Genomic DNA, 24,477 nt, shown 5'->3' with positions numbered 1-24,477 from the left:
ATTTTTTAGTATTTAAAACCCTAAATTTATATTACATGACTTGAAACCCTTAATACTATAGAAGGAAATAAATGTCCAAAAAACATGAATATTTGTTACGGGTTAAAATCTACGATATTTTTTTTTTTAAGCTCATGTCAAGTGCATTTTTCAGGGACTAAATTCCTAATATGATCTTTAAGTAACTCGGTAATTATCTTAAATCATAAAATGAGAAGTGTACAAAAACCGAACTTGGGAATTTTGATGACCCATAAAGCTTGAAAGCTTTTCAAAAAATAGAATCACCAAGACAAAATTGTTAGCAGAAAATTTCATCTAAGAACAGTAACAATCCATAATCCACTTGTTAGTCCTCAGTTTAATTTCTGGTACTTCTAATAATGATGGGATCAAGATAGTATCTTTTGCATTCCATGCAGCTTTCCACCCTTGAAGATGAGCCTGAAAGGAAGAAACACAAATATCAGTCACGGAAGGCTATAGGAAAACTAATTGGAACCAAATGATTTATTAGTGCAAACTTAAATGAACTTATTCGAAATTGAAAACTTCACGCATTTGTTGTTTTTGTTCTCAATTTTGTTAGATAAATAGTGAAAATAAAAAACGAAAATAAGAATATATTTTCTATTTTTAAAGTCAACAAAAGATTACCTATTTTCTATTTTTATATCATGCTTTCACTTTTTAAATACAAAATCTTGTAAAAAATAAATCCCTGAATAAGACCAAAAAATATAAACAATAATGGAAGATAGAAAATGAAAGTAAATACCAATTCCGCCCTAAAGTACTGAAAAATGAAAAAGGAAATCAAGTAGATCTCAATGCTTCACATGAATTACTTTTGAAGTTTAGGTAACATGCAAATTGAATATCTTTCAGGTTCAAGGTAATTCATATCCCTAAAAGTTTATTTGAGTGTTACCTTGCTTAGCCTACGGGAAATGCTTATTGAAACATCTTGCTATATGCCTTTTTCTCCTGGTCACGCCTATCAGCAACCTACAACATAATATAACCAGTTAAATTCGCAATACGCTTATAATGCACCTTCATGATTGCTCAACTTAGATATACACTCACCTTCTTCCTGGCAGCAGCAAGTTCCTTCTTAATCCCAGCTGTAAGTAACAAGGTATCAAGTAAGCAATCAAATTTGGAAGACATTTTATCTCGAGTTCAGTGGAAAATTTCATTCATCATTATTAAAGAGATATTTATTACTTATTGTCCAAACATAACCATTTAGGTCGTTTCATCTTTTAAGTATATATTCCCCCCCCCCCCCTTCTTTTATTTGGATTTCCTAACAAATTCAAATCTTAATAAAAATGACAGTTAATTTCATTTATGTTCAGATTGTATTGAAAAGGTGTTTCATATAAAGAAAATAATAATTGAACACTTCTGATAAATCATGAACCTACCAGATAGATGACAAAATTAAATGTCCGCTTATATAAGTACAACTAGGGTTGCGATTGTTTTTGGAGACAGGACAGGACATGACACTAAGACAGAGACAATAGAACAGAGACACTAAAAATTATTTGTTGTATACGGATACGATGGACAAGACACTAATGTAATGTCCTGTATTATGTTTGGATAGACATGGACAAAACAAAAATATTATGCGAAATGACTAAAATAGCCATGTGATTCCAAATTTTTTACATCAAGTACAAATTAATTTAATAAAAAATAAGAGTATGTAGGAGTACAGAAAATTACAAGAAAAATTGGTTTATGAACTAATAAGATAAAAATGGTATTAAAGTAACAAAATTAAGAATAAATAAAGTAACGTAAAGTGGAAGAGTGAATTAAGTCTCTGCTAATACAGCATGCCATAGAAAAGAGAATGAACGATAAAAAGGAATAAATTAATTATCTAGTCAAGTAAAAAATTCTACCAAAAAAAGAGAGTATCTGAAAAAAAGAACGCAGAGAAAGAAGAACTACGATGTAGAGAAGAAGCTAAAATAAGAAGAGATAATAGTAAAATAATAAAAAATATCTATGGATAGAAAGAGAAAAAATTTTGATAAAAAAATCCGTGTCCACCTTCTCAAATCCCGTGTCCATCATTGTCCTTCGTAAAAGAGTGGACACAAAAATATAAAATAGTGCCCTGGAGACAATGTGTTTTTTAAACATTCGTTGTCCATGTCTTTGTGTTCTGTCTCCGAAAACAAGCGCTACCTAGTAGTTCTTGTCTAACTAAGGCCTTATACAAAATCACAACTTACCATCATTTGGCTCTAAGACCAGTGCATTTTTAAAGCTTTCAACTGCAGCATCTATGTCATGGAGTGCCATATGTGCCTGGTAAGTTCAAAGCCACACAGTTATCATAAAGGAAAGTTGGATAGATTTAATAAAATACAGCCAAAAAACCTCCTCAATTCAGATATCAACCTGTCCTTGCCGGAATAATGCTTTGACATTGTTGTCCTCTTCACGCAGTGCAAACTCAGCATCGAATAATGCTCCTTTAAGATCTCCTAATTTTAATTTACAGGCCTACAAAATTGTATACCAGAAAAACAACATTAAAGAGAAGCACAAACACAACAGAGAAAAAAAAAGGGGGGGGGGGGGGGCAAGGGGAAGAGAATCAGTTCTATTATGCAGATTAGAAACAGGACTTGATGGAAAATGCATTAAAATGAATGCATTTTGAAGTATAGAAATAGTAACTTAAACTTACAGAACTGTTTGTAAAAATTTGAGACTTAGTTTTCCTCAAGGCTATGCTTTTCTCTGCAAAATCATAAGGATGTTACCATAAGTGGATGAAGTGGTGAGCATCTGCAGAATAATCACTATACACTCCATTCATTCATTTATAGGAAAAGCTAGCATACCTCCATCAATCCCTTCTTTCTCCCAACAAACATCCAAGTAGCGCAAAGCCTTGCGATACTTTCTTTGAGCCATTTTATAGTCTTGTTTCTATCAGAAAAAAAGAAAAAAATCCCCGGAAGGAAATTGAGCAAACAATAATAATCAAGGAACAATTATAGGCTGAAGAACAATCTCCCATTCAAACTCTTAGGAGAACTTGATCATTTATTTAACAGTATGGAATAATACAACAAAACTAATAACATGAGATGGATCGTAACAAGCGATACCTTGTAATACCCATTTCCAAAAGTTTTAATAGAGTCTACAGCATTCATCCACCACTGAAGCTCATCAGGTCTCTCGTCAAGGTCTGCTGGCCAATCAGGGAAAGTATCACCATCCTTGAAAAAGTCAAGTATTCCATCATCTTCTCCTTCAGGAATTTCTCCACAATCCACGATTTTAACATCAAGTGTAGGACAATCATTATCTCCAGTTGTCACATGCTCAACCGAGCGGACTACTCCCATTCCTTTGACTACTTTCCCAAATACAACATGTTTGCCGTCTAGATGAGGAGTTCGGGTAGTTGTGATAAAAAATTGAGACCCATTTGTATTGGGACCACAATTCGCCATGGATAACATCCCTTTCCTTTCATGCTTCAACTCAAAATTTTCATCTTCAAACTTCAGTCCATAAATCGACTCTCCTCCAGTACCATCTCCAGCAGATATATCACCTCCTTGGATCATAAAGCCCTTAATAACACGGTGAAAGCGAGAACCCTGAAAAGATAACCAATATGAATTAAAGTTTCGAATTGATATCATCAAGAAGGAACCATTGTAACTTCATTAGTACCCTGTGATTTGGGCACAAGCCTCTATTTAGCTTTCACCGAACCCATTACCTCAAAGTTTTAAACAGCCAACCAGATGCAATTACTCTTCACATGTCCAAAAAATGTCAGAACAAAAAAATTACACTAGGAAGGAAGTAATAACAGGAAGTAGTCCGTCCCATTTGTATTATTATGAGCAAAGCAAAATGCATACAATAATAACTCACTAATCATATCCTAACATACAATGTAAAATCATCATAAAGCATAAGTTATAATTCAAAAAGCATACATTACTAATAAGAGAATAATGTGTTACTCTTATACTATGCTCTGGATTTTTTTTTCCCTTTCAATATATAGCTTAGCATTAGTGTTTGATGTTTATCTTATTTTCCATCAAAGAACACTTTTTCCAGCAAAGGAGTCTCATAAACCACCTCAAAATCAAAATAAGATAGCAAATAGTAGTATAAACACATAGTCAAGGGCACAATCGTCTTTTCCAACGTCCTCTTTCAAAAACAATTGGAAAAAAGAGGAACCTTCAACTTAAACCCTTTCTGTAACCGCAAAAGCAAAGAAAACATCACAAATTAAAACAGATACAGAATCTTCATAGTTGGAAGGAACCTCCTTACATGTTATTTAAAAGGAAAAGTTATTAACTTTATAGTTAGTGGGAAAATAGAAGGAAGGAAAGAAAGTAAAGACCTTGAAATGAAGGGGGACGTGAGTGTTAGGAGCAATGCCTTTGTTGCCAATGCAGAGAGCCCTAAAATTCTCAGCGGTTTTGGGAACCACGTCATCGAAGAGTTCAATCACTATTCTTCCTTCTAACTCGTCGCCAATGCTAATGTCCAAAAAGCACCTTGGTCTTCCCATCTTCAATTCAGCTTATTGATTTACCCTTTCTGCCCCTGCCTCTGCGTCTCCGTCTGAGATTCAGTGAAGTCAAGTTCAAGTTCGGTGTTAGGGTAGAAGGAAGAGGATGAAGTGTTGAGATGGCAGTAGAAACTTTAAAGACCTTCTAGAATCTTCGACCAAACTTAATGGCAAAGAAGCGCAAGTAGTTTGAAAACTGAAAAATAGTGAATCCTTGCTCTTTTGATTTGAAATAACCACGAAACCCAAATTCCTCCTAATTAACCCAAAGAAATATCGCTGTCGCTATTAAATTAAATAAAAAAAATGAAACATTTAACTTAAAGCTTTAGGGAATTATATATATTTTTTAAGAAATAGATAAAAATTATATTAAAAGCCCAAACTTGTATTTCTTTAGAACTATTCATTTCCATGTTTTTTTATTTTATTTTCAGCTACGGTATTTCCTATTTTTAGGATTTTTTGGAAAATAAAAAATAAAAACCTGTTTATTTTCGTCATTTTATTTATTTATGAAAATATAAAATATAAAAAAATTAATCAAAAAAATAATTGAACATTACTATTATTACTTGAAATAAATGAAATAAAAATCTAGTCTTAATAAGATTCATGAATATCCCAAGAAGTGCTACATAATATTATTGATTGATTAATATGTAGAATAACAATAATAGTTCAATTTATTTTTATAACTAATACAATGAAAGTCCATTTCTCTATGCAATTGGGGATTAAGAATATACAAAAGGGGTATTTCAGAAGTTTGCAACATAGCAGCCACTTCAGTGTCAGTGAGAAGAATAAAAGCAGCTCCAAATCCGATCATGATTCATGAATGTGGTGTATGTTCATCAGTCAGAATCACTATTGAAATTAATGTTCTCATTTTCCATTGAACCCCCCTCCAATGTGTGGTCACCTGCTTCAGGAAACACCCTTACATCTTCTAAAACATAAGGTTCAACCAATTTCCAGAAGGAAGATGAATTGCTTCCCAGAAAACCAATCCAAAATACCCTCCCTTTCCTCTTTACCTTACAGTCCAAGGACATGGCTTTGAACTTTCTGACAATGTTCTCAACCCCCTCGCGCCTTCCCTTTATCTTCAGCAGGATATCCCCTGACGAATTTCGACAGCCTCCATACATGTACCAGTATGCAAGAACACATGGTGACAACCACCTATGGACAAGTGTTGGAATTGTTGGCTGACCCTTTGACCAAAACTGTTCTGCATAGAAACCAAAATGAGAGCTTCCAATGGTACAAAACTTGTTTGGTATCTTCTCATTGTCAATGTCACCACTCAGCTTAAAAGAAGGATGCAGCCACTCATAGAACTGGCGATGTATATGACTCTTCAGGACATAATGGTAGCTAGAATTAACCTTAAAATCGAAACGGATAATGTGATTCTTCCTTTGGTCATCAGAATCAATCTGCAAACCACCCAAAAGCAACCCAATTAATATTTCCCTCTGCTCTTTGGTTAGCTTCAGGCTCATTGGTCTTTTAACAACTTTCCTATTCAAGCTCAAGAGATGGTCAAGCTTTTCCATCAAGGGAGCTTCAATATCGTACTTTTTTAGGCACATGAAGTCATAGATCTTTGCAGCCTTCAAGTGATTTCCAGAGGACAGGTATCCACTCAAGATAATGTTGCATGATCGGCCATTAACACCAACAGATCCATCGCGATTCATTTGGTTAAATATATTCTCAGCCTTTTCAAGATTACCAACCTTCACCAATGAATCCAAATATATACTGTATACAGTACAGCTATGACGACATTTCTCCTGGCACTGGAAGAATGCCTCTTCGAGTTTATCATGTAATTCCAAATTGTAGTACATGTTTAGTAAACTAATATAAGATGGTGTCAGTGGCTTCAAACCACTATTCAAAAATTCTGTCATAATGGATTCCGCAGATTCCAATTCTTGTGCTTTGCATAGTATCTCTATTATTTTGTTATATGCTGCAGCACTTGTTGTCTCTAGTTTCTCCTGCATCTCTTTAAATATCTCCAAAGACTTCTTAGGCATACCAACCTTCGAGTAGACTTCCATTTTATACACAAACGCATGAGGCGGGGGATCAATCTCAAGCTGAAGAAGTTTGGACCAAGTCTTCTCAGCTTCCTCCGCATCCCCCACCTTTGCACAAACCCTCAAGATGGATATTAGCACCTCCCCTCCCTGCTCAATTCCGGCACGTACCATCTCTTCCCTTATTTCGTCTATCCTTTCTTTATCTACAGAATCCTGATAACTATGCAGCCAAATTAAGCCACCATAAATATCTTTATGCACTTGAAAACCGCTTGTAACCAAATGATGATATACAAACTCAGCTTGCCTAAGGTAATGTTTCGAAAGCATCCCGGGTTTGCTGACAAGAGCTTTGAAGAGGGAATTATGCAAGCTGAGACGAGGCTGGTAACCACCCAACTGAATCATACGATTGTAAATGCTGCATGCTTCATCCAAACAACCTTGAACAGGAGCACTAAGATAAGCAACAACTAATATATGGAAAGTTGACTCACTAGGAACACGACCTTGATTGATAATATCATCAAATACCTCGCGGCACTTTGAAAACTTTCGGTCTCTACCAAGAAAATCAGCTAGCTTAGTGGCAAGAGCAAAATCAAATCGGTACCAACTCTGTTGCATCATCCACTTGTATACCTTGAGAGTGAATTAAAGCAATTAAATTTCCCAACATGTAAATAAGAGTTGCAGTAATAAGAAATTAAGTGTGAAGAGGAAAAGTGAACTGACCCTAAAAGCAGTTTCATTCTCGCGAATGCGCATGCAATGGACGGCGAGATACGTGGCATCTTCCTGCCTCATCCATTTCCTCTGCCCATTCAGTATCTTCACAGCCGTCGACTTGTGCGCCGGAAGGTCCTTGCACAGCCACGCCAGCCTCGCCCTTCGCCACTCCTCCGGCAGCTCATTCAGCTCCTTCACCTCCACCTCCGCCGCGCTTGACACCTTCCTCATATCTTCCGCCGCCCCCGCGCTTCTCTCGAATTCGAACGCCTCGATTTCCGGCAGCAGCGATTCATACTCTTCTTCTTGTTGTTGTACGGAGGCGGCGGAAGTGCCGGAGGAAGCGGAGAGGCGGGGAAATTGGCGGGGACGGCGGGAAAGTAACGGCGGCGGAAGGGAGATGCGGCAGGGGGAGTGGCGGAGATGTGAGAGGGAGAGGGAGAGGGAGAGTGAGAGAGTGTGGGTGGAAGTGCGCATGGAGAAAGAGGAAGAGGACTTTAGATTATTGTTAGGGTTAGACAAACACTTGAAGCTCTTCACTCTTGAGCTCTTATCTATCTCACTCTCATCACCATCTTCTTCTTCTTCTTCTTTGCTTCTTTCTACTCTGCAATTCCCCCAATCACTTCAAATTTTTTTTTTTGGATTATCTTTTTGGTTTTGACCATATTATGCGATTATCTAAACTCTAAAGTAAGTTTTGTTCATCCAAAAAGTTCGAGGTTTTAATACCCAGAAAATCTCTTACAAAGGGTTGAAAATTTACTTCTTCTAACATACTATAATTGTTGGATAAGATTTCTAAACTCGTAAAGTACAAGTTAATTATTTTTATTTTTTAGATTTAGACAATGGAGTTTATATAGGATGAGAATTACATATTTAATTATAATTAATTTTTTTTATCAATTTATAAATTTTAATTTTGGAGGATCTAAATTTATAATGGTAGTTATTTGTACACTAATTGAATTAAATAAATTAGGAATTAATTATAAAATTATTTTTTAAGATACTTTCTCAAACAATTAAGTTATAGTGTAAATGTTCTATTATTGTGTGAAAAATAAATTAAAAGATGAGAGGTAGTGATGGTTCTTAGAAAAGCGGGTGGTTTGAGAGTGGGAGATGCAGTGATTAGGAATACAATTCTACTGTTTAAGTGGTGGTGGAGGTTTTCGAAAGAAGATTGCCCCTTGTAAAAGAGAGTTGTATGCTCTTGTCATTAGCATGAATCTTTCTGAGATGCTATGTGGCCAGCCTGTTCCTACAAGAGGGGGTCCTTAGAAGGATACTTGTCAGCTCTAAATTAGGGAGCCACAAATCAGAGACTTATCTATGGATGTAGGGAATGGCAGAACAATGCGGTTCTGGGAGGATGCCTGGTTACCTAGTGGTATGTTGAAAGAGAAGTTTCCAAGACTTTTCTCGATTTCAAACTTTAAAGGATCTGTTATAAGGGACTATGGGTTTTGGGATGGGTTAGATTGGATATGGAGCTTCCAGTGAAGAGAGAGTTATTCCAATGGGAGTTGGATCTTTTACACCAACTCCATGAAGTCTTACAGTCTGTAAGGCTAACAACTGAGAGAGAGGACAGGGTAGTCTGAAAATTAGTTGAGAGGAGTTATTTTCTTGGTTTGTATTAGTTGAGAGGGTGAATACTAAGGAACGACTAAGCAGATTAGGTGTCATTGATTAGCATGATAATATGTGTGTTTCATGCTATAAGTCTGTTGAGTCTGCTTTTCAGTTTTCATCTATTTATTGGCTGTGAGCTCACGTGGCAAGTATGGTGTGCTTGACTTTTCGCTCTTGGAAGGACATGGACTATGCCAGGTACACTAAAACAACACTTTGAGAGCTGGACGAATGCTTCCCAAGAATGAGAGGAAGAGATGGTTCGTAGCATTCTTTGCTGTCTTTTGGGCTATTTTGCTAGAAAGAAATGGTAGAATCTTCAATAATCAAACCTCAGATGTAGTGGAAATTATAAATAGGTTGTTTATGCTATCAGACGAGTGGCTTAGTGATGAATCTTTTGGTTGTTGATGACAATGTCAAAGATGACTAGAGAATCCTTTACTTTTTAAGTTGTCTGATATTGGTGTGTACTTTGAGTTGTCTTTTGCTACTAGACTTATGTTCCACCCTTGATATGTTGAGTATTTTTTACTTCAAAAAAAAGAAGTAAAATAAAAAATGTTTAGTTATCTCTTTTCTAGTTTCTCTTATACTGGTGTGGACTAAATGATGAAAATAAAATTTGGATTTGATTAAGGATACTTTAAGGAATTAATAAAAGAAAACATTTAGTAAAATAGGACAAAAAAAAAAACAATTGCTCTTAAAATAGGGCAAAATTATTTGTCAATTAAAGAAATTAGATTACTAAAATTGAGTTAATAGATCAATAATGGTCAAATAATAAACTTTGATGATCTTTAATAATTTTTTGATAATTGAATTTTTTAAAACGTTTATTATGTGAATAATGTAAAAATAAAAAAATCAATTAAAAAGTGGCATATATCTACTTCTACTCGAGTGTCTGAAATGAATTTCTCTTTAACTTTAATATCAGTATCTCTTTTCTTTTAAACTCCCAATTTCCAAAGTATTTTTAGAGACTCTTCATTCCTATTTATCTAGATCCTTACCAATCTCAAAAAAATTTTTTAGACCAAATAAATAGAGTTGGAGTTTTTACTCAATAATTTGTCATTGGGAATTGGGCATTTTATTTTCCGGAAAAGACGATGAAGATTATTTCCGTGATGCTTGTTTCAGACACAAATGACAAATCTAATTTTCTCTCTTTCTTAATTCTTCATTGTTATTGCCCCCACAAGAGGATTAAAAAAGAATAAAAATATAAAGAAATTAGAAATTACATTGATTTATGACGCATGCATGTAATAATAAAATATAAGTGGAAGGTGTGGATAAAATCAAAGACCAACAAAGAAAGAAAGACAACGCAGCACCATCTACTCTGACACACCAAAGAGAAACACTTAATAAATAAATTATTTAAATTAATAATATAAGAGGGGGGTTCACACTTTCACAAGTTCACATTCACGAGCTTATCACCGTGTTTTCTTTTTTGTTTTTTATTTTATTTTATTTTCCAACTTCAACTTCAAAGTTCAGCTTCCCAGCTTCAACCACTGCTTCCACTCCAAACCAAGTTCCCATTTTTGGTTTGGAATCTCACAAACTTGACCACTATAAAGCTTCAATTTTCTATTTGGTTGATCTAATCTTTTATTTTTGCCTTTCATCCTCGACATGATTGGTATCTCAATGTGAAAATTGGGTTTTTATAGTTTTTGTATTTTAACCAAAAATTGGGAATGGATCGACCTGGAGGTGGTGCAGTGAATGTTGGTGTTGGAATGGATATGGCGATCATGCACGAGAGTGAAAGGTATGAACTTGTTCGTGATATTGGCTCTGGCAATTTTGGGGTGGCAAGGCTTATGAGAGATAAGCACACTAATGAGCTTGTTGCTGTCAAATATATTGAGAGAGGTGATAAGGTTTGAGCTTCGAATTTCTTTCTGATTCCTCTTTTTGTTCTTGTCTATTAATTGTTATTGCGGGTCATGAACTCATGATTTGGCAGTTGAGTTATTGACTTTCAATTTTAATGTCAAAGATCATCCCTTTTTGCTTATTTTTGTTACTTGAAAGCTTTTGTTGATTTGTATCATAGTTTTAAGCTGAGATTGCTCTGCAATCAGTACGATTTTGAAAGATTTGCTGGTAAATGCAATTGATATTGGACATAATTAACTGATCTTGTTGTGCTGTTGACTGTTGAGTGAATTGATGTTAAGTTATTAACTTCAATTTCTCTTAACAGATAGATGAAAATGTGAGAAGGGAGATTATAAATCACAGATCGCTGAGGCATCCAAATATTGTTAGATTCAAAGAGGTCTGCTATCTGTATACTCCCAATGAATTGTTCTATTTAGTCCTACTTAAGTGTAATTTGATAAGTTATCTTACTGGGCGAGTATAGGTCATATTGACCCCTACACATTTGGCTATTGTGATGGAATATGCTGCTGGTGGAGAGCTATTTGAGCGAATATGCAATGCAGGACGGTTCAATGAGGACGAGGTTCTTATCTACTGCATTTGTTTAGTTGCATCATACTGCTGTTGCCATTATATGTTATATAATGCCTATTATTAATTATTTTTCGTTTCAGGCGCGCTTCTTCTTCCAACAACTTATCTCAGGGGTTAGCTACTGTCATGCAATGGTATGCAAGTTTGGTACTGTCGTGCATTTGTTTCACGGAATATATAGGCGAGAAGTCTAACCTGAATTTCTCTGTTTATCTTCTTTAATGCAGCAAGTATGCCATCGTGACTTGAAGTTAGAGAACACATTACTAGATGGCAGTCCGGCTCCTCGATTAAAGATATGTGATTTTGGGTATTCTAAGGTCGGCCTCTCTTTTTCTTGCTGCTTTTATCTGTTTAACATCTTCGGTTAATGGAAATTTTAGTTTCCTCCAAGATCAAGCAAATTTCTTTTTCTGATAAAATTTGTGATATCTATAACACAAATCTTTGCTGTTTTTCTTTCGCAGTCCTCAGTGCTACATTCACAACCAAAATCTACAGTTGGTACCCCTGCATACATTGCTCCGGAAGTTCTACTCAGGAAGGAATATGATGGCAAGGTATTTTGCTGCTATGAGGCCAAATAAATATATCACTGTGAAATTCTAATAATTTCCAATTGAGATGTACTTCGATTAGCTTCTGTGTCCGCAAATTTATATTTCCATCTCATTACACCTTCTGAACACATCCATCTGCTAATTGGTACAATCTGCCAACTTCTTTTCAAGGAAAGCATTATATGTGTTATTCACTTGTTTAGCATCATGCTGTCGTCCACTTGTTTTGTTTAATATAATCGGATCGCCACTGCATAAAGATCTACTATATAACCTTCAGCATAGTACAAGTGATTCTATGCTTGTCATACTTTAAATATTAGATGTTAATGCACAATAACTGCATTTTTAGGCTGGCTAGCATTGTTTTTCTTCTTTACTAATGCTTTACACTGATGCTGCTACTCGATTATGGCTCAGATTGCGGATGTGTGGTCTTGTGGTGTGACCTTATATGTCATGTTGGTGGGCTCATACCCTTTTGAGGATCCAGATGAACCAAAAAATTTCCAGAAGACAATTCATGTAGCCTTTTGCATCCTTTCTGGTTAATGCGGTAATATTATTGAATTCCTTTTCTAAAACTGTTGATTTTTGCTTGCAGAGAATTCTGAAAGTCCAGTACTCAATTCCTGACAGCATTAGCATATCACCTGAATGCCGTCATCTGATTTCAAGGATCTTTGTCGCTGACCCTGCACAGGTCAGTTTCTATCATGACATTTTCCCTATGAAACTTATGTTCTTTACTAATATACATTTTCCTTAGACCGTTAAAATGAAATGGATTTTAAATGTTCTAATCTACAATTTTGCCGCATTTTCTTTGTTTTCTTCTCTTGTTGCTGTGCACATGTGGCATTAACATTGCAGTTGGAAACTAATGTTCTTTTAAAAGCAGAGAATAAACATTCCTGAGATTAGAAACCATCCGTGGTTCTTGAAGAACCTCCCAGCTGATCTCATGGTTGACTATACAAACACCCAGTTTGAGGAGCCTGAGCAACCAATGCAGAGCATTGAAGAAATCATGCAGTTAATTGCCGAGGCTACAATTCCCGCAGCCGGAACTCAGTCTCTGAACCGTTATCTAAACGGCAGCTTGGATATTGACGACATGGACGAAGACTTAGAGCTCGATGATCCCGACCTTGATATCGATAGCAGTGGAGAAATAGTTTATGCAATGTAAGCATGTTGAAGAAAAAGGAAAATTGGCTTATTGGACCAATTTTAATGTTTAAATATCTTGGGTTTAACTTGTACAGGGTGTAGAATATGTAGTTGAAGAAAAAGTTTTTAATTCAAGAAGCAAGAGTACTGTACTAGAATGTTTTATGAGATCCATCCTGCTTTGCTTGTATTTTGTGATCTTTGTTGATTACATATGGTGCTCTATATATTTATTGTGTTATCTTGCACACCTTCAACCTTCATGGAAGTAATGCTTTTTTCTTGTCATATGATCACTTGATCACTTGTTGATTATTTTCTGTCATCTATCACGAGTTGTGATCCCCCTGCTATGAATTTGATGCTGTTTAATCCATGCTTAATCAGTGCTTTGCTCATGTGAAAAAAATGAACAGTTTAGGTTTTCTAATGCTTGAAAATTAAGTAGTGAAGTGCATAATGGATGAAAACTTAGCGCTTTCTTTACTCATCAAAATATAAAAGCAAATTACCGTTGGGTATGTCCTTGTGTTAGAACTTAGAACTTTGAATGGAAAGCATTCTTATCCAAATGGTCCTATTTGTATTTGGCATTCTTATCCAAATTACCCTTTTGAATAATCTTTTTTTTTTTCCTCACCAGCTTTTGCTTTTGTTATTTTGGGTAATACTATCTCGTATATCATAATAACTATCATTATCACAATAAAGAATAACAAGAATAAAATTAAAAGGGGATAGCTTCAAAAAAATTTGTTATATAAAGATTAAATTGAAAATAAAATAGTATGTACATGAATTGGATATTTAAACCCATAAGACATTTCTAATTATTCAAATCAATGTGGGAACCAAATTAACTAAGACTCAAATCTCAACTTTTGGCATTGGATGGTGCCTTGAATAAGATTACTTTAAATGAAAGACATTATTGAAGAATTTTAAATGAAAAACTCCAACAAAGGATGACACCAGTAGATTAGAAATAGAGTTTCACTGCTTAATGATCTCACTAGAAGGGCAACTCAAATAGAATTCCCGAGTTTACTGAGCTGAAAATTGGATACAAGCTCCATATGAACATGCCACATTGACCAGAAAATAAAGAAATGTCATCCCAGAAACTTCTCTTTACACAAAAGTTTAGTCGCCAGTCACATCTACTTCTCAAGTACAGCATGCTACGTTCTGGTAAATTGTAATGCCTATAAACCTATTTATCTGGCTCATCCAGTTCTAATAGAATCAAATTTGCCATTCCCCTGAAACATAGTAATCAAGCATAGCTTTCTACATCTTTCTCAACAAAGACATTTGTAATTTCAACAAGATTCTCAAGGACTGCCTAGTGCTCCAATTGAATTTTCATGGGTAATAGCAAGTGTCTGCAGTATCAAACAAAATTCTTAATGATTAATTTATCAATAACATTTCTAATAAGCATCTGAAGTCAATCACAAGATCTTGACATGCACATATATTATGTAATGCTCGTATCATTTACCATATATTCCCATATATATAACAAGATCAATATCCACAAAAGACAAAACATAGTCTTTACACATCAGAGAGAAAAGCAATTATCATAGCCTTGTAGAGACCCAAATCACAATTTTTCATACATGTAGTGGATTCGGTGATATGAAATATAGAAAAAATTGATGGTACTTACTGCATAAATTGTTCTTCAGGTTGGTATCATAGCTCAGGGTGTGTACTAACTATCATATGTAGAATCTGATATCTTCAATGCTTTTTGAGGCCTTCTATACCACATAATTGCAAACCAGAGAGTCCTTAAGAGAACACCATTTACAAAATGAGGAATGATTATGCGTCCCCAATAAGGGTAATACGGACCGGGCAATTTGATTAATGTGAAGAAAATTGCAATTGCAAGTAAATGCCATGGAACTTCTGCATCCTGAAAATCAAACTAGTTTAAATCAGGAAAGTCAACCCGGACTTAAACATGATCTTGAGACATAACAATACCAATTTAAGCCCCTAACAGACCTGCCCAGTAATACAAGGCTAGCATCTAGGGGTATTCACATATATCATTAAGACAAGCTAGATGATAATATTGGAATTTGGAATCCACAGTAAACGGGCACAAAGGGAAAATCTATTGAAACCATTGTGCTGTTAATTCATTGTCACATATCTGCAATGTGAAAAACTTCATAAGAAGCATGCTTCCTTGTTAGCAATTCAAACCACAGAGGCAATGTGGCTACTCAAATCCTTTTGGAAGAAAAAAAAAGAAATGGAAAGAATGCTCTATGGAGCTCAAGTATCACAACTGTTTTTTCAGAATTCGGAAACTATCTACCAAAAATAAAACAGTTTAATGCTCCATTCAACTATTCTATCTAATATCTAGATTACAGAATGGTACATAATCAATGATTTTTACCTTTAGTCGTGGAGATAATTCTAAAGCAGTCTTCTTAAGGACCCCAGCAACAGCAACACCAAAGAGAAATGGAATAGGAACAAGAGCCAGCTTCCTTTCATGTCCACAGTAAGATAACTCACTAATGGAGGTAACTATGAACACAGGTACAGCTAGGTATTTTACTACGGCCAAAACGAGATCAAGAATGAGTTGAATGAAGTTGTCCAAGGCTCTATTCCACGGGAATTTCTTCACCGGCTCGGGTGAACTGTCCCAAAGCCTTTGTGCCTTGTCTCTTAATTGGTTCAATTTTATCTTCCCATGGTCATCTGATTGCTGTGCAGACATATTATTCATAACACACAAGATCTTTGGGCGTGTCTTCAAAGAAGCAGAAAATGTCTTAACACTTAAATTCTTCTGAACAGAGCATGATGAAACCTGCCACGGTACAAAGAAGAGTTTTCAGCAGATGAAGCCAATTCAGCAGACTATAACCAATGAATGCCTTAGCTAATTGTACCCTAAACTGCAAAAAGAAATCATTTCTAAATGGAGTGTAAATTTTGTCAAAAGATTCATAATGTTCAAACCAAATAATAACAAGCACTTTTCAGATTTGATTAATTCCATAATACACAATCACAAACAAACAAAGAAATAATATATGTAAATAATTATTTACACTTATCATTTGATTACTGTAAACTGTTTTAACAGAATGACCGAATTCAAAAGGGTAAAAATTAAGCCTTTTTTTTTTCTTTTTTCAAATATGCATACGAAATACCTTTCATTCAGATTACAAGATAATATGAACACTATAGTAAGAAAAGAAGCTCTACCAGCAACTGAAGCAATGGGTTTTGTACTTTAATTTAATAATATAAATAATAACAGAATAGGAAGCTTAAAGCATAAAGAGAAATGCAAAAGGGTGAAGAAAGGCGCACCTTGAATCCCAGGAAACGAGAGGAAGAGTTAGGAGACAGAAGGTGAGAGGGAGAGGGGAGAAGAGCAGCCATGTTTGTGTGAATTCCAAAGATGAAAACTTGAAAACCGAATCAATTCAATTCTACTCTTTGGGCTGAATACTACACACTCAGTTCAACAAAATGAGCTTTTCTCACATGTATAGTGTATACAGGGTATTTTATTTAAATAGATATGAAAAAAAAATTAATTCATAAAAACTTCTCAAAATACATATGAATTTTCTTTTTTATTAAAAAATTCCTATAAAATACTTTTAGTATCAACTTTTTTTAATAATACCCAATTATATTAATTATTTTAAATAATTTAACTATATACCATTAAATATTTATATATAACTCGTTCGTATTGTTGGAAATTTAATTTAAAAAAAATATGAATTCTTTTATTACAAGTGACAATTATAAAGGCATTCATATTTAGTTATTTGCTATTGTTGGTTGAAGTGATATTAGATGTTAGATTTGATTGTCTTTAATTTTATGAGTTAAATATCAAAACCTGTTCTAAATATTTAATATTCAACTATTTTAAAATTAAATGTGTTAAACTATTATCATAACTATGACATGATGTAATCTTAAAAGAAAAAAAATTATATATTAACACAATTATAAGTAACTTAACTATTAAGATAAATTTTATATTAATTTTTAAATTATCACTTGCTAAATTATTTCCTATGAAGGGAGTCATTTAGATAAAGATGTCAAAAACATCTTTTTTTTAAATATTTTTAAAAATTAAAATTTAACACATATAATCAATTAAATTATATTATTTTTATTAAAATTTGACTGGATAAATCAATTTAGCAAAAAATTAACAAATTAAATTTTTAAACCGGTATAAATTAATATTTTTTATTAAAACTTACTACAATATCTCTATTATAAAACACAACTAAAATATTCCTATCATATATATATATATATATATAAATTTTAAAAACTTTAAATTCTAACTCTATAACGATAGAGAAGAAAAGGGCTAGAATTTAGAATTTTCAAAATTAATATATATAATAAGAGTATTTTAGTCATTTTATATAATAAAGGTATTGTAATTATTTTTTATAAAAAATAATATTAATTTAAACGAATTCAAAATTTGATTAACTATTTTTTAATCAAATTAATTTGTCTGATATAATTTTGACAAAAATAACATAATTTAAATAATTATATATATTAAATTTTAATTATTAAAAAATATTTTAAAAAAAATACATCTTCTGCGTCTTTACGAGAGCATCCCTCCTATAAAATGTTCATAGTCATCAAGCGTAAGTTTTATTAATGGATTCTTATATAATAGACTAATAGTTGACCCATTTGTTTGTTATTGATCGTCTTGCAATTCGTTATTAGAAATTCTTATACCTACATATTCTCATTTAATATTGATTATTGTAGGGTTACTTATTTAGCTAATAAAATATCAGTTAATGCAATTTAAATTTTTTAAAATAAAAAAGTTGATAAAGTGATAAATTGAGATTAAATTAACATAATAAAATATATTTAATAAAAATTATAAAATTAATAGTAAATTCTTCCTTTTATTATTTTTTACTAACTTTTCACTTTAAAGGATTTAAATTGATAATCTTGTTAGATTTGACGTCCAATTAATCCAAACCGTTTGTTTTCTCATGATGGAGCGCAATAATTCTAAAGTAATCCCAGAGAAAGCTGCCAAGCATTTGCTTGTACTTTTTCAGTTATATTTTAAGAAAAAGTATAGCGGGATTGATTTTATAAACACCGCGTACTCTGACTCTCCACTCATTGCTTGCAACCCCTTCCTTCAAACACTGTGTTTTACTTTCATCTTTTTCCTTCGACACTTGAGAGAGATGGCTGAACAGATCCCCTATGGTGTTGCTACTTCACTCATCAACAAGATTGCTTCACTTGCCTTTCGTGAAATCGGGAGGATCTATGGAGTCATGGATGACCTTGAGAAGCTGAAGGACACTTTGGAATCCATCCAAGTCGTGCTTTCTGATGCTGAGCTCAAACAAGGCCAGAATGCTACTGTTGCCCACTGGATCAAAAGGTTCAAACAAGTGCTCTATGATGCTGATGACTTGCTTGATGACGTCTTCATCAAAGACTTGCGTCGCAAAAGAATGAGTCAGGTGCGTGGCTTCTTTTCCAAATCTGTGAATCCAATTCTTTTCCGTGCTAAGTTAGCTCGTAAGATTACGAATATTCGAAAGGAGTTTAATAATGTTGCTGAAGAGATGTCTAAGTTGAACCTGAATCGGAGTTCGGTAATTCTTAAGCAAGATGAGTGTGCCTGGAGGGAAACAAGTTCTTCCGTTCTGGAATCAGAGATAATTGGAAGGGAAGAGAATAAGAATGAGATTGTTAACCTGCTGAAGCAAACTCATCCGAACCAAAATGTTTCTTTAATTGTTGTTGTTGGTATGGGGGGTTTAGGCAAGACAACCCTTGCTCAGCTAGTGTACAATGCTGCTAAAGACCAGAACCTCTTTCAGAAATATATATGGGTGTGCGTTTCAGAAGATTTCGAGGTGAAAACTATTTTGAAGAAGATGCTGGAGTCTTTAAAGAAGGATGCTGGTGGTGACTCATTAGAGGCCCTACAACAGAAGTTGCGAGAAGAATTGAATGGGCAAAATTATATGCTTGTGCTCGATGACGTGTGGAATGAAGATCATTTAAAGTGGAGTGATTTAAGAACTCATTTGATGTGTGGAGGTCATGGCAGTAAGCTATTAGTAACGACTCATAGTACATTGGTTTCTCAAGCAATGGGTATTGACGAGCCGTATGTTTTGAGAGGTTTGACAGAGGAGCAATCATGGACATTGTTAAAGAACCTGACATTTGGTGAAGATAGCAGCAAAATGAGCTCTGAATTGCAAACAATCGGAGAGAAAATCGCAAAGAAGTGTAGAGGAGTGCCATTGGCGATCAAAACAATAGGAGGCTTCTTACGGATAAGGGTTGAAGAAATTGATCAATGGTCAAGTCTTTTGCATGGTGATATTTGGAGGTTATGTGAAGAAGAGGAGAGTATCATGCCGGTGCTAAATTTGAGTTACCGAAACTTGCTTCCTGAACTAAGACAATGTTTTGCTTATTGTTGTCTATATCCAAAGGATTCAGTAATCAAAAAGGATGAATTGATTCAATTGTGGATGGCTCAAGGTTATCTTGCAAGTCCAATTGAAACACAATCTATGCAAGATGTAGGTAATCAATATGTCAAGATTTTGTTAATGAGATCATTTTTTCAAGATGCATCATCAGATAAATGTGGTCATATTGAGTCCTTCAAAATGCATGATTTGATGCATGATCTTGCAACCTCCGTAGCTGGAAATGATTGTTACTTGGATATTAAGGGAAAAGGAATTGTTGGAAGACCCATACATGTGACATTTGGAATTCGCACCTATCGTTCATTGGATGTGTTTGATGTTTGCAAATTACGGACAATCATCCATTGCGATTTCCCTACCAATTTATTGGCCAAACTCTCTTCTACGAAAAAGCTGAAGTACCTTCGTGCTTTGAATTTCTCATTTAATTTTATGAGACAGCTACCAAAGTCCATTGATAAAGTCAAACATTTAAGATATCTTGATCTTTCATCCTCTCTGGCAATAAGAAGTTTGCCTGAATCGATTGGCAATCTTGGTTGTTTGCAAACATTAAAATTAGAACATTGTCATTGTTTAGTTAGTTTGCCTGAATCGATTGGCAATCTTGGTTGTCTGCAAACATTAAAATTAAAAGGTTGTAAATCTTTAGTTAGTTTGCCTGAATCGATTGGCAATCTTGTTTGTTGGCAAACATTAAATTTAAAAGATTGTGAATCTTTAGTTAGTTTGCCAGAGTCGGTTGGCAATCTTATTTGTTTACAGTCATTGAAATTAAATGATTGTGAGCAACTTGTTTTTCCAACAAAAATTATTTCAAAATTGATCAATTTGAAGGAGCTCGACAATGAATGTTGTAAAGCCTTTGAAGACGGCATGCCAGTCGGATTGGGGAAATTGATTTCATTGCAATCCTTACCAAGTTTTGTAGTAGGGAATGACAAAAAAGATACAAGTGGCAAATTGAATGAACTGAAAGAGTTTGACCTCAGAGGCAGATTGACCATTCGTAATTTGGATTTGGTAAAGGACGCGGCATCGGAATCTCATGAGACAAATATGAGATCAAAGAAACACATCCAAGACCTTTCTCTGTTATGGGGGCCAAGCTCTGATGATTCCAGTGAATATGAAATAAGAAAGAGTGAGAGCTTGGTGTTATTGGATAATCTTTGTCCCCATCAAAATCTGAGATCACTACATTTGGAGGGCTTTCCAGGAGTGAGGTTTTCAGATTGGCTTATCTCGCTAATTCATGTTGTTTGCATATCTCTTGAGGATCTTCCCAATTGCAAGCATCTCCCACCTTTGGAAAGACTGCCTTGTCTTCGTGAACTCAATATTGAGCATATGGGATCGCTGGAGTGGATGGATTATTATGAAAATATTGGTGATGTGTTCTTCCCGTCTTTAGAGCAACTCAGCTTCCAATTCTGTGAGAACCTGAGGGGATGGGAGATGTTAGGGGATGATAAGAATGAAAATGAGACTCAAAACCATCTTTCTCTACCTCCTTTTCCCCGTCTGTCTTCTCTCGTAATTAATGATTGTCCAAAGTTGACATGCATTCCTTCTTTCCCACACGTTGAGGAGTTGGAGTTAGAATGGGATAGTAACGTGAAGCCGATGTTGGAAACATGTATGGTTAAGCATGACTCTTCATCCATCTCTCCTCTCTCTCATCTCAAGCGCTTGTGCCTTGTGGAAGTTACAGATATAGAAGCAATGGCAGAGGACTGGATGAAAAACCTCACATCGCTCCAGAGTCTCCGCCTCAGTGGATCGTCAGCCATTCAGATTCTGTCACGACACTTGCAATATCTTCCTTCTCAACTTCAACAGTTGGATATAAGTTTCGATGACGACAAGCTTGACCTCTGGAAACACACACAAGGTCGTGGTCCTCCTCATGCGCTCTCTTCTCTGCAGACAATCTGCTTCTACGATTGTGAGAACATGAAGGCTTTACCAGAGCAGATTGGCAACCTCCAATCACTAAGGGTTTTAGAGATTAGCGATTGCCCTAAATTAGAGTCATTGGATGAAGGTGACCGTTGCCTTCCCAACATACACAAACTGGAGATCTTTAACTGTCCAATCCTAAAGCGCAAATACGACCCTGATAGTGGAGAAGATCGGGCCAAGATAGCTCACATCCCAAAGATATACATACACTGTGTTTGATCCCCTCAAAAGGTAATAACATTGTTAGCTTTTTTCCATTTTCATTACAAATGCAATATATCTGAAACCCACATTAAATTTCTAATTTTATTTGATGCAGGGGATTCTTGCAAATCATTTTCTTCTTGCCATACTTTCAAATTTCAATAGGCCCATGTCTGCTGCTTCAATGGGAAGATACAAATATTTGGTCTCATCATTCCATTTTGCAAAATGTTGAATCTTCAAGATGGTCAAATTCTGACCCAGTTCCTCCTTTGGGTGCAACAGAGATTAAAGTATTGTTCATTTCATTTTTTTCAATTAAAGCATCTTTTTTTTTTCTTTTTAAATTTATGAAATCAATATTTAAATGCAGTTTATTTTCTTGGTTAGGTAGCATGCAAAGGAAGTTACATTCAGCTACAAGCCAATTACCACTAGCTTCAAACTTATTTAGGTAAGAACCGTTTATGTGATTCGAACTATTTAGAGTTGATTATCCCACGTTTCCATTTCTGAACGTACGTAAGTGATGTATACAGCAGTATCTCTGACTTTCTGGAACTTGATATAAAATAATTCTCTTTGTGAATGTACTAGCAAACTTGTCTTAGAAATAAGTGGAGAAAACAGAAAATACAGAAGAAGAATAATGAGTTATGAACTCAATTTAGCAATATTGAAAGGTTGAGTACGCAAAAGCAACAATATAATTGTTTGATAAGAAATTCAATTTGCTTGTTTTGTTGCTTAGTTTGAAACAGTCGCTTAAATTCCCCTTTTATTTTTTATTTTTTGATTACTGCATACTCTTATCCACAGTTTGTGGAATAACCCGGTTAGCACATGAGATGGAGTGTTATGTTTACAACAAATCGTGTATGTAAATGCATAGGCATGGCTTATCCTTCAGATTTCAGTTGTGGCATCTAAAAGTAGTTATGGAAAAAGAAGAGGATTCCAACTTAGAAAATCGAAAGATGTTCTTATGATGAATATTTACATCAAGGGAACACCACGTGTTTAGTTTGCACAAAGCATAAAGCAAGACAATTAGCATTGATTTTTTTTTCCTAACATTTTAGTGGCATGTAAATTTAAATTTATTTGTGGATTGTTATGAATAGTTGTCCTACTTCTTGATTATCTGTTTTTATTCTGGTTTGCATTGTAGATTATTTCCAGAAGAAGCATCAGAGATGGATTAAGAGAAATGTTGCTGGTATTGAACTACTTGATCTGCTTCTTCTGGTGTGGAACACCTCTTATGTCATCACCTGTCTTAATTTAGTTGGAGCTCCTTCCAGTCTTTGCAATATTTGCGGAGAAAGAAAAGGTCAATTTCTTTTGCTATCAGAAACCTATCAATTGTTATATTTTAAATTTTGTTTCATAGTTGAAAATGTTTCGATTATTGCTTGCAGTTCTTGGGCAATGATACTAACTCACTATCCAATAGAGCGCCAGTTCTTAGAAGATTATTGGGTTTGGATTCTCATATTGCCTCTTCATTTTCCTTGTTTATAATTGTATGTGCTTTCCCATTTTTTGGTTTATATCCATCATTTAGCTGGATGTGTCAATTTGGTATAATTTACATTTTCTATATGTTTTCCCCAGAAATTTTCCATTCAAGCAAGAGCATTATCTGGCTTCATGTGATAACGATTAAATGACTAGTTGGATCCATATATGGTTTTGTGGCATCTCCTCCTCCTGATGGCCATGCCGAAGGGAGCGGGTAGAGTTTCTCAGCAGGTCATTTCAAGGCACAGTGGAGATTGTTTTATTTCTTGCTTCATGTGAAAGATTTTTCTACATTTGATTTTAGGTTGGTGATTATGTAATATGGGATGTTGCTATTAGAGACGCAACATGGTAATAGGAGGTTGGGTATGAATTGGCATGAGTGTTTATTGGGATAGGCTTATTGTACGAAAATTTATTGTTCAAACTTCCCATTTTTATGTATGTTGTTCTATGATCTGTGATGTGATATCTTAAACTTTGATGTATCACTTACTGTGTTTTCCTCTTGTTTTGGAAGCACACTTTATTTGAGGAGTGTTACGGGGTTATTAAATTTTATGATTTGCAAACATTAATTAGTTATTATTGATGTTTTTAACGGTGTAAGATTATATAAAATTATTCATTTTTTATTTGCTAGTTAAATCCTAAACTTTTTCCACTTTATCTATCTAAAACTAGGATTATCACAATTCAATTCTACTCTTGGGCTGAATACTACACACTCACAGTTTAACAAAATGAGGTGCTTTTCTCACACGTTTTTGCACATAGTCCATAGGTAGCACATGTATACATGGTATTTTATTTAAATAGATGTGAAAAAAAATTAATTCCTAAATTGCAAACATTTTTTTCTCAAAATACATATGAATTTGCTTTTTTATTAAAAAAAACTTATAAAATATTCTTAATATCTGTTAGAATATAATTAAGATCAATTAGTATTATTTAATATATCTAAATATTTATTATAAGAGATTACATCT

The 24,477-nt window shown here is 34.4% G+C and overlaps 5 protein-coding genes across 6 annotated transcripts; 2 read left to right on the top strand and 3 right to left on the bottom strand.

Annotated features, from left to right (window-relative positions):
• Nucleotides 1-170: 170 nt before the first annotated feature.
• On the bottom strand, nucleotides 171-4,802 carry LOC130956303 (peptidyl-prolyl cis-trans isomerase CYP40-like). Its single transcript, XM_057883343.1, has 9 exons — nucleotides 4,418-4,802; nucleotides 3,147-3,647; nucleotides 2,877-2,964; nucleotides 2,720-2,772; nucleotides 2,428-2,532; nucleotides 2,259-2,334; nucleotides 1,090-1,127; nucleotides 932-1,008; nucleotides 171-444 (listed from the first exon to the last, which is right to left on the bottom strand). Exons 1-8 carry the CDS (start codon nucleotides 4,586-4,588, stop codon nucleotides 955-957), a joined length of 1,086 nt encoding a protein of 361 aa, XP_057739326.1. The 5' UTR covers nucleotides 4,589-4,802; the 3' UTR covers nucleotides 171-444; nucleotides 932-954.
• Nucleotides 4,803-5,251: 449 nt separating this feature from the next.
• On the bottom strand, nucleotides 5,252-8,058 carry LOC130954155 (pentatricopeptide repeat-containing protein At2g15820, chloroplastic). Its single transcript, XM_057880889.1, has 2 exons — nucleotides 7,384-8,058; nucleotides 5,252-7,290 (listed from the first exon to the last, which is right to left on the bottom strand). The coding sequence occupies exons 1-2, from the start codon at nucleotides 7,852-7,854 to the stop codon at nucleotides 5,446-5,448; spliced, it is 2,316 nt and encodes a 771-aa protein (XP_057736872.1). The 5' UTR covers nucleotides 7,855-8,058; the 3' UTR covers nucleotides 5,252-5,445.
• A 2,396-nt stretch (nucleotides 8,059-10,454) lies between these two features.
• LOC130955653 (serine/threonine-protein kinase SRK2E-like) lies at nucleotides 10,455-13,517 on the top strand. Its single transcript, XM_057882573.1, has 9 exons — nucleotides 10,455-10,922; nucleotides 11,249-11,323; nucleotides 11,411-11,512; nucleotides 11,604-11,657; nucleotides 11,751-11,843; nucleotides 11,991-12,083; nucleotides 12,504-12,608; nucleotides 12,688-12,786; nucleotides 12,985-13,517. The coding sequence occupies exons 1-9, from the start codon at nucleotides 10,737-10,739 to the stop codon at nucleotides 13,273-13,275; spliced, it is 1,098 nt and encodes a 365-aa protein (XP_057738556.1). The 5' UTR covers nucleotides 10,455-10,736; the 3' UTR covers nucleotides 13,276-13,517.
• A 483-nt stretch (nucleotides 13,518-14,000) lies between these two features.
• Nucleotides 14,001-16,797, bottom strand: LOC130956160 (uncharacterized). The gene is made up of 4 exons (XM_057883204.1): nucleotides 16,614-16,797; nucleotides 15,679-16,101; nucleotides 14,932-15,183; nucleotides 14,001-14,641 (listed from the first exon to the last, which is right to left on the bottom strand). Exons 1-3 carry the CDS (start codon nucleotides 16,683-16,685, stop codon nucleotides 14,977-14,979), a joined length of 702 nt encoding a protein of 233 aa, XP_057739187.1. The 5' UTR covers nucleotides 16,686-16,797; the 3' UTR covers nucleotides 14,001-14,641; nucleotides 14,932-14,976.
• Nucleotides 16,798-18,464: 1,667 nt separating this feature from the next.
• Nucleotides 18,465-24,085, top strand: LOC130954406 (putative disease resistance protein RGA1). 2 transcript variants are annotated; one of them, XM_057881144.1, is made up of 6 exons: nucleotides 18,465-21,988; nucleotides 22,077-22,254; nucleotides 22,352-22,415; nucleotides 23,133-23,294; nucleotides 23,383-23,443; nucleotides 23,579-24,085. In XM_057881144.1, exon 1 carries the CDS (start codon nucleotides 18,515-18,517, stop codon nucleotides 21,974-21,976), a length of 3,462 nt encoding a protein of 1,153 aa, XP_057737127.1. In that variant the 5' UTR covers nucleotides 18,465-18,514; the 3' UTR covers nucleotides 21,977-21,988; nucleotides 22,077-22,254; nucleotides 22,352-22,415; nucleotides 23,133-23,294; nucleotides 23,383-23,443; nucleotides 23,579-24,085. The 2 variants fall into 2 exon arrangements, with proteins under 2 accessions (XP_057737127.1, XP_057737126.1); XM_057881143.1 differs by having other exon boundaries at nucleotides 23,383-23,487; nucleotides 23,579-24,084.
• The last annotated feature ends 392 nt before the right edge of the window (nucleotides 24,086-24,477 follow it).

This window comes from Arachis stenosperma, chromosome 10 (assembly GCF_014773155.1).
Source record: "Arachis stenosperma cultivar V10309 chromosome 10, arast.V10309.gnm1.PFL2, whole genome shotgun sequence".
In the NCBI taxonomy this organism is placed as follows: domain Eukaryota; kingdom Viridiplantae; phylum Streptophyta; class Magnoliopsida; order Fabales; family Fabaceae; genus Arachis; species Arachis stenosperma.
This window is presented reverse-complemented; position numbering and strand designations above follow the sequence as displayed.

What these genes read in the sequence shown, in the direction of transcription:
- LOC130954406 (XM_057881144.1), top strand. Translation starts at nt 18,515, where the DNA reads ATGGCTGAACAGATCCCCTATGGTGTTGCTACTTCACTCATCAACAAG.
- LOC130954155 (XM_057880889.1), bottom strand. Translation starts at nt 7,854, where the DNA reads ATGCGCACTTCCACCCACACTCTCTCACTCTCCCTCTCCCTCTCCCTC. An exon ending in AGAATGAAACTGCTTTTAGG is followed by an intron (nt 7,291 to 7,383) that starts GTCAGTTCACTT and finishes TTCACTCTCAAG; the next exon opens with GTATACAAGTGGATGATGCA.
- LOC130956160 (XM_057883204.1), bottom strand. Translation starts at nt 16,685, where the DNA reads ATGGCTGCTCTTCTCCCCTCTCCCTCTCACCTTCTGTCTCCTAACTCT. An exon ending in CTCGTTTCCTGGGATTCAAG is followed by an intron (nt 16,102 to 16,613) that starts GTGCGCCTTTCT and finishes GTACCGTGGCAG; the next exon opens with GTTTCATCATGCTCTGTTCA. An exon ending in AATTATCTCCACGACTAAAG is followed by an intron (nt 15,184 to 15,678) that starts GTAAAAATCATT and finishes TTTGATTTTCAG; the next exon opens with GATGCAGAAGTTCCATGGCA.
- LOC130956303 (XM_057883343.1), bottom strand. Translation starts at nt 4,588, where the DNA reads ATGGGAAGACCAAGGTGCTTTTTGGACATTAGCATTGGCGACGAGTTA. An exon ending in ACGTCCCCCTTCATTTCAAG is followed by an intron (nt 3,648 to 4,417) that starts GTCTTTACTTTC and finishes TTATCTTTTCAG; the next exon opens with GGTTCTCGCTTTCACCGTGT. An exon ending in GGTCTTAGAGCCAAATGATG is followed by an intron (nt 1,128 to 2,258) that starts GTAAGTTGTGAT and finishes TGTTACTTACAG; the next exon opens with CTGGGATTAAGAAGGAACTT.
- LOC130955653 (XM_057882573.1), top strand. Translation starts at nt 10,737, where the DNA reads ATGGATCGACCTGGAGGTGGTGCAGTGAATGTTGGTGTTGGAATGGAT. An exon ending in ATATTGAGAGAGGTGATAAG is followed by an intron (nt 10,923 to 11,248) that starts GTTTGAGCTTCG and finishes TTCTCTTAACAG; the next exon opens with ATAGATGAAAATGTGAGAAG. An exon ending in GACGGTTCAATGAGGACGAG is followed by an intron (nt 11,513 to 11,603) that starts GTTCTTATCTAC and finishes TTTTCGTTTCAG; the next exon opens with GCGCGCTTCTTCTTCCAACA.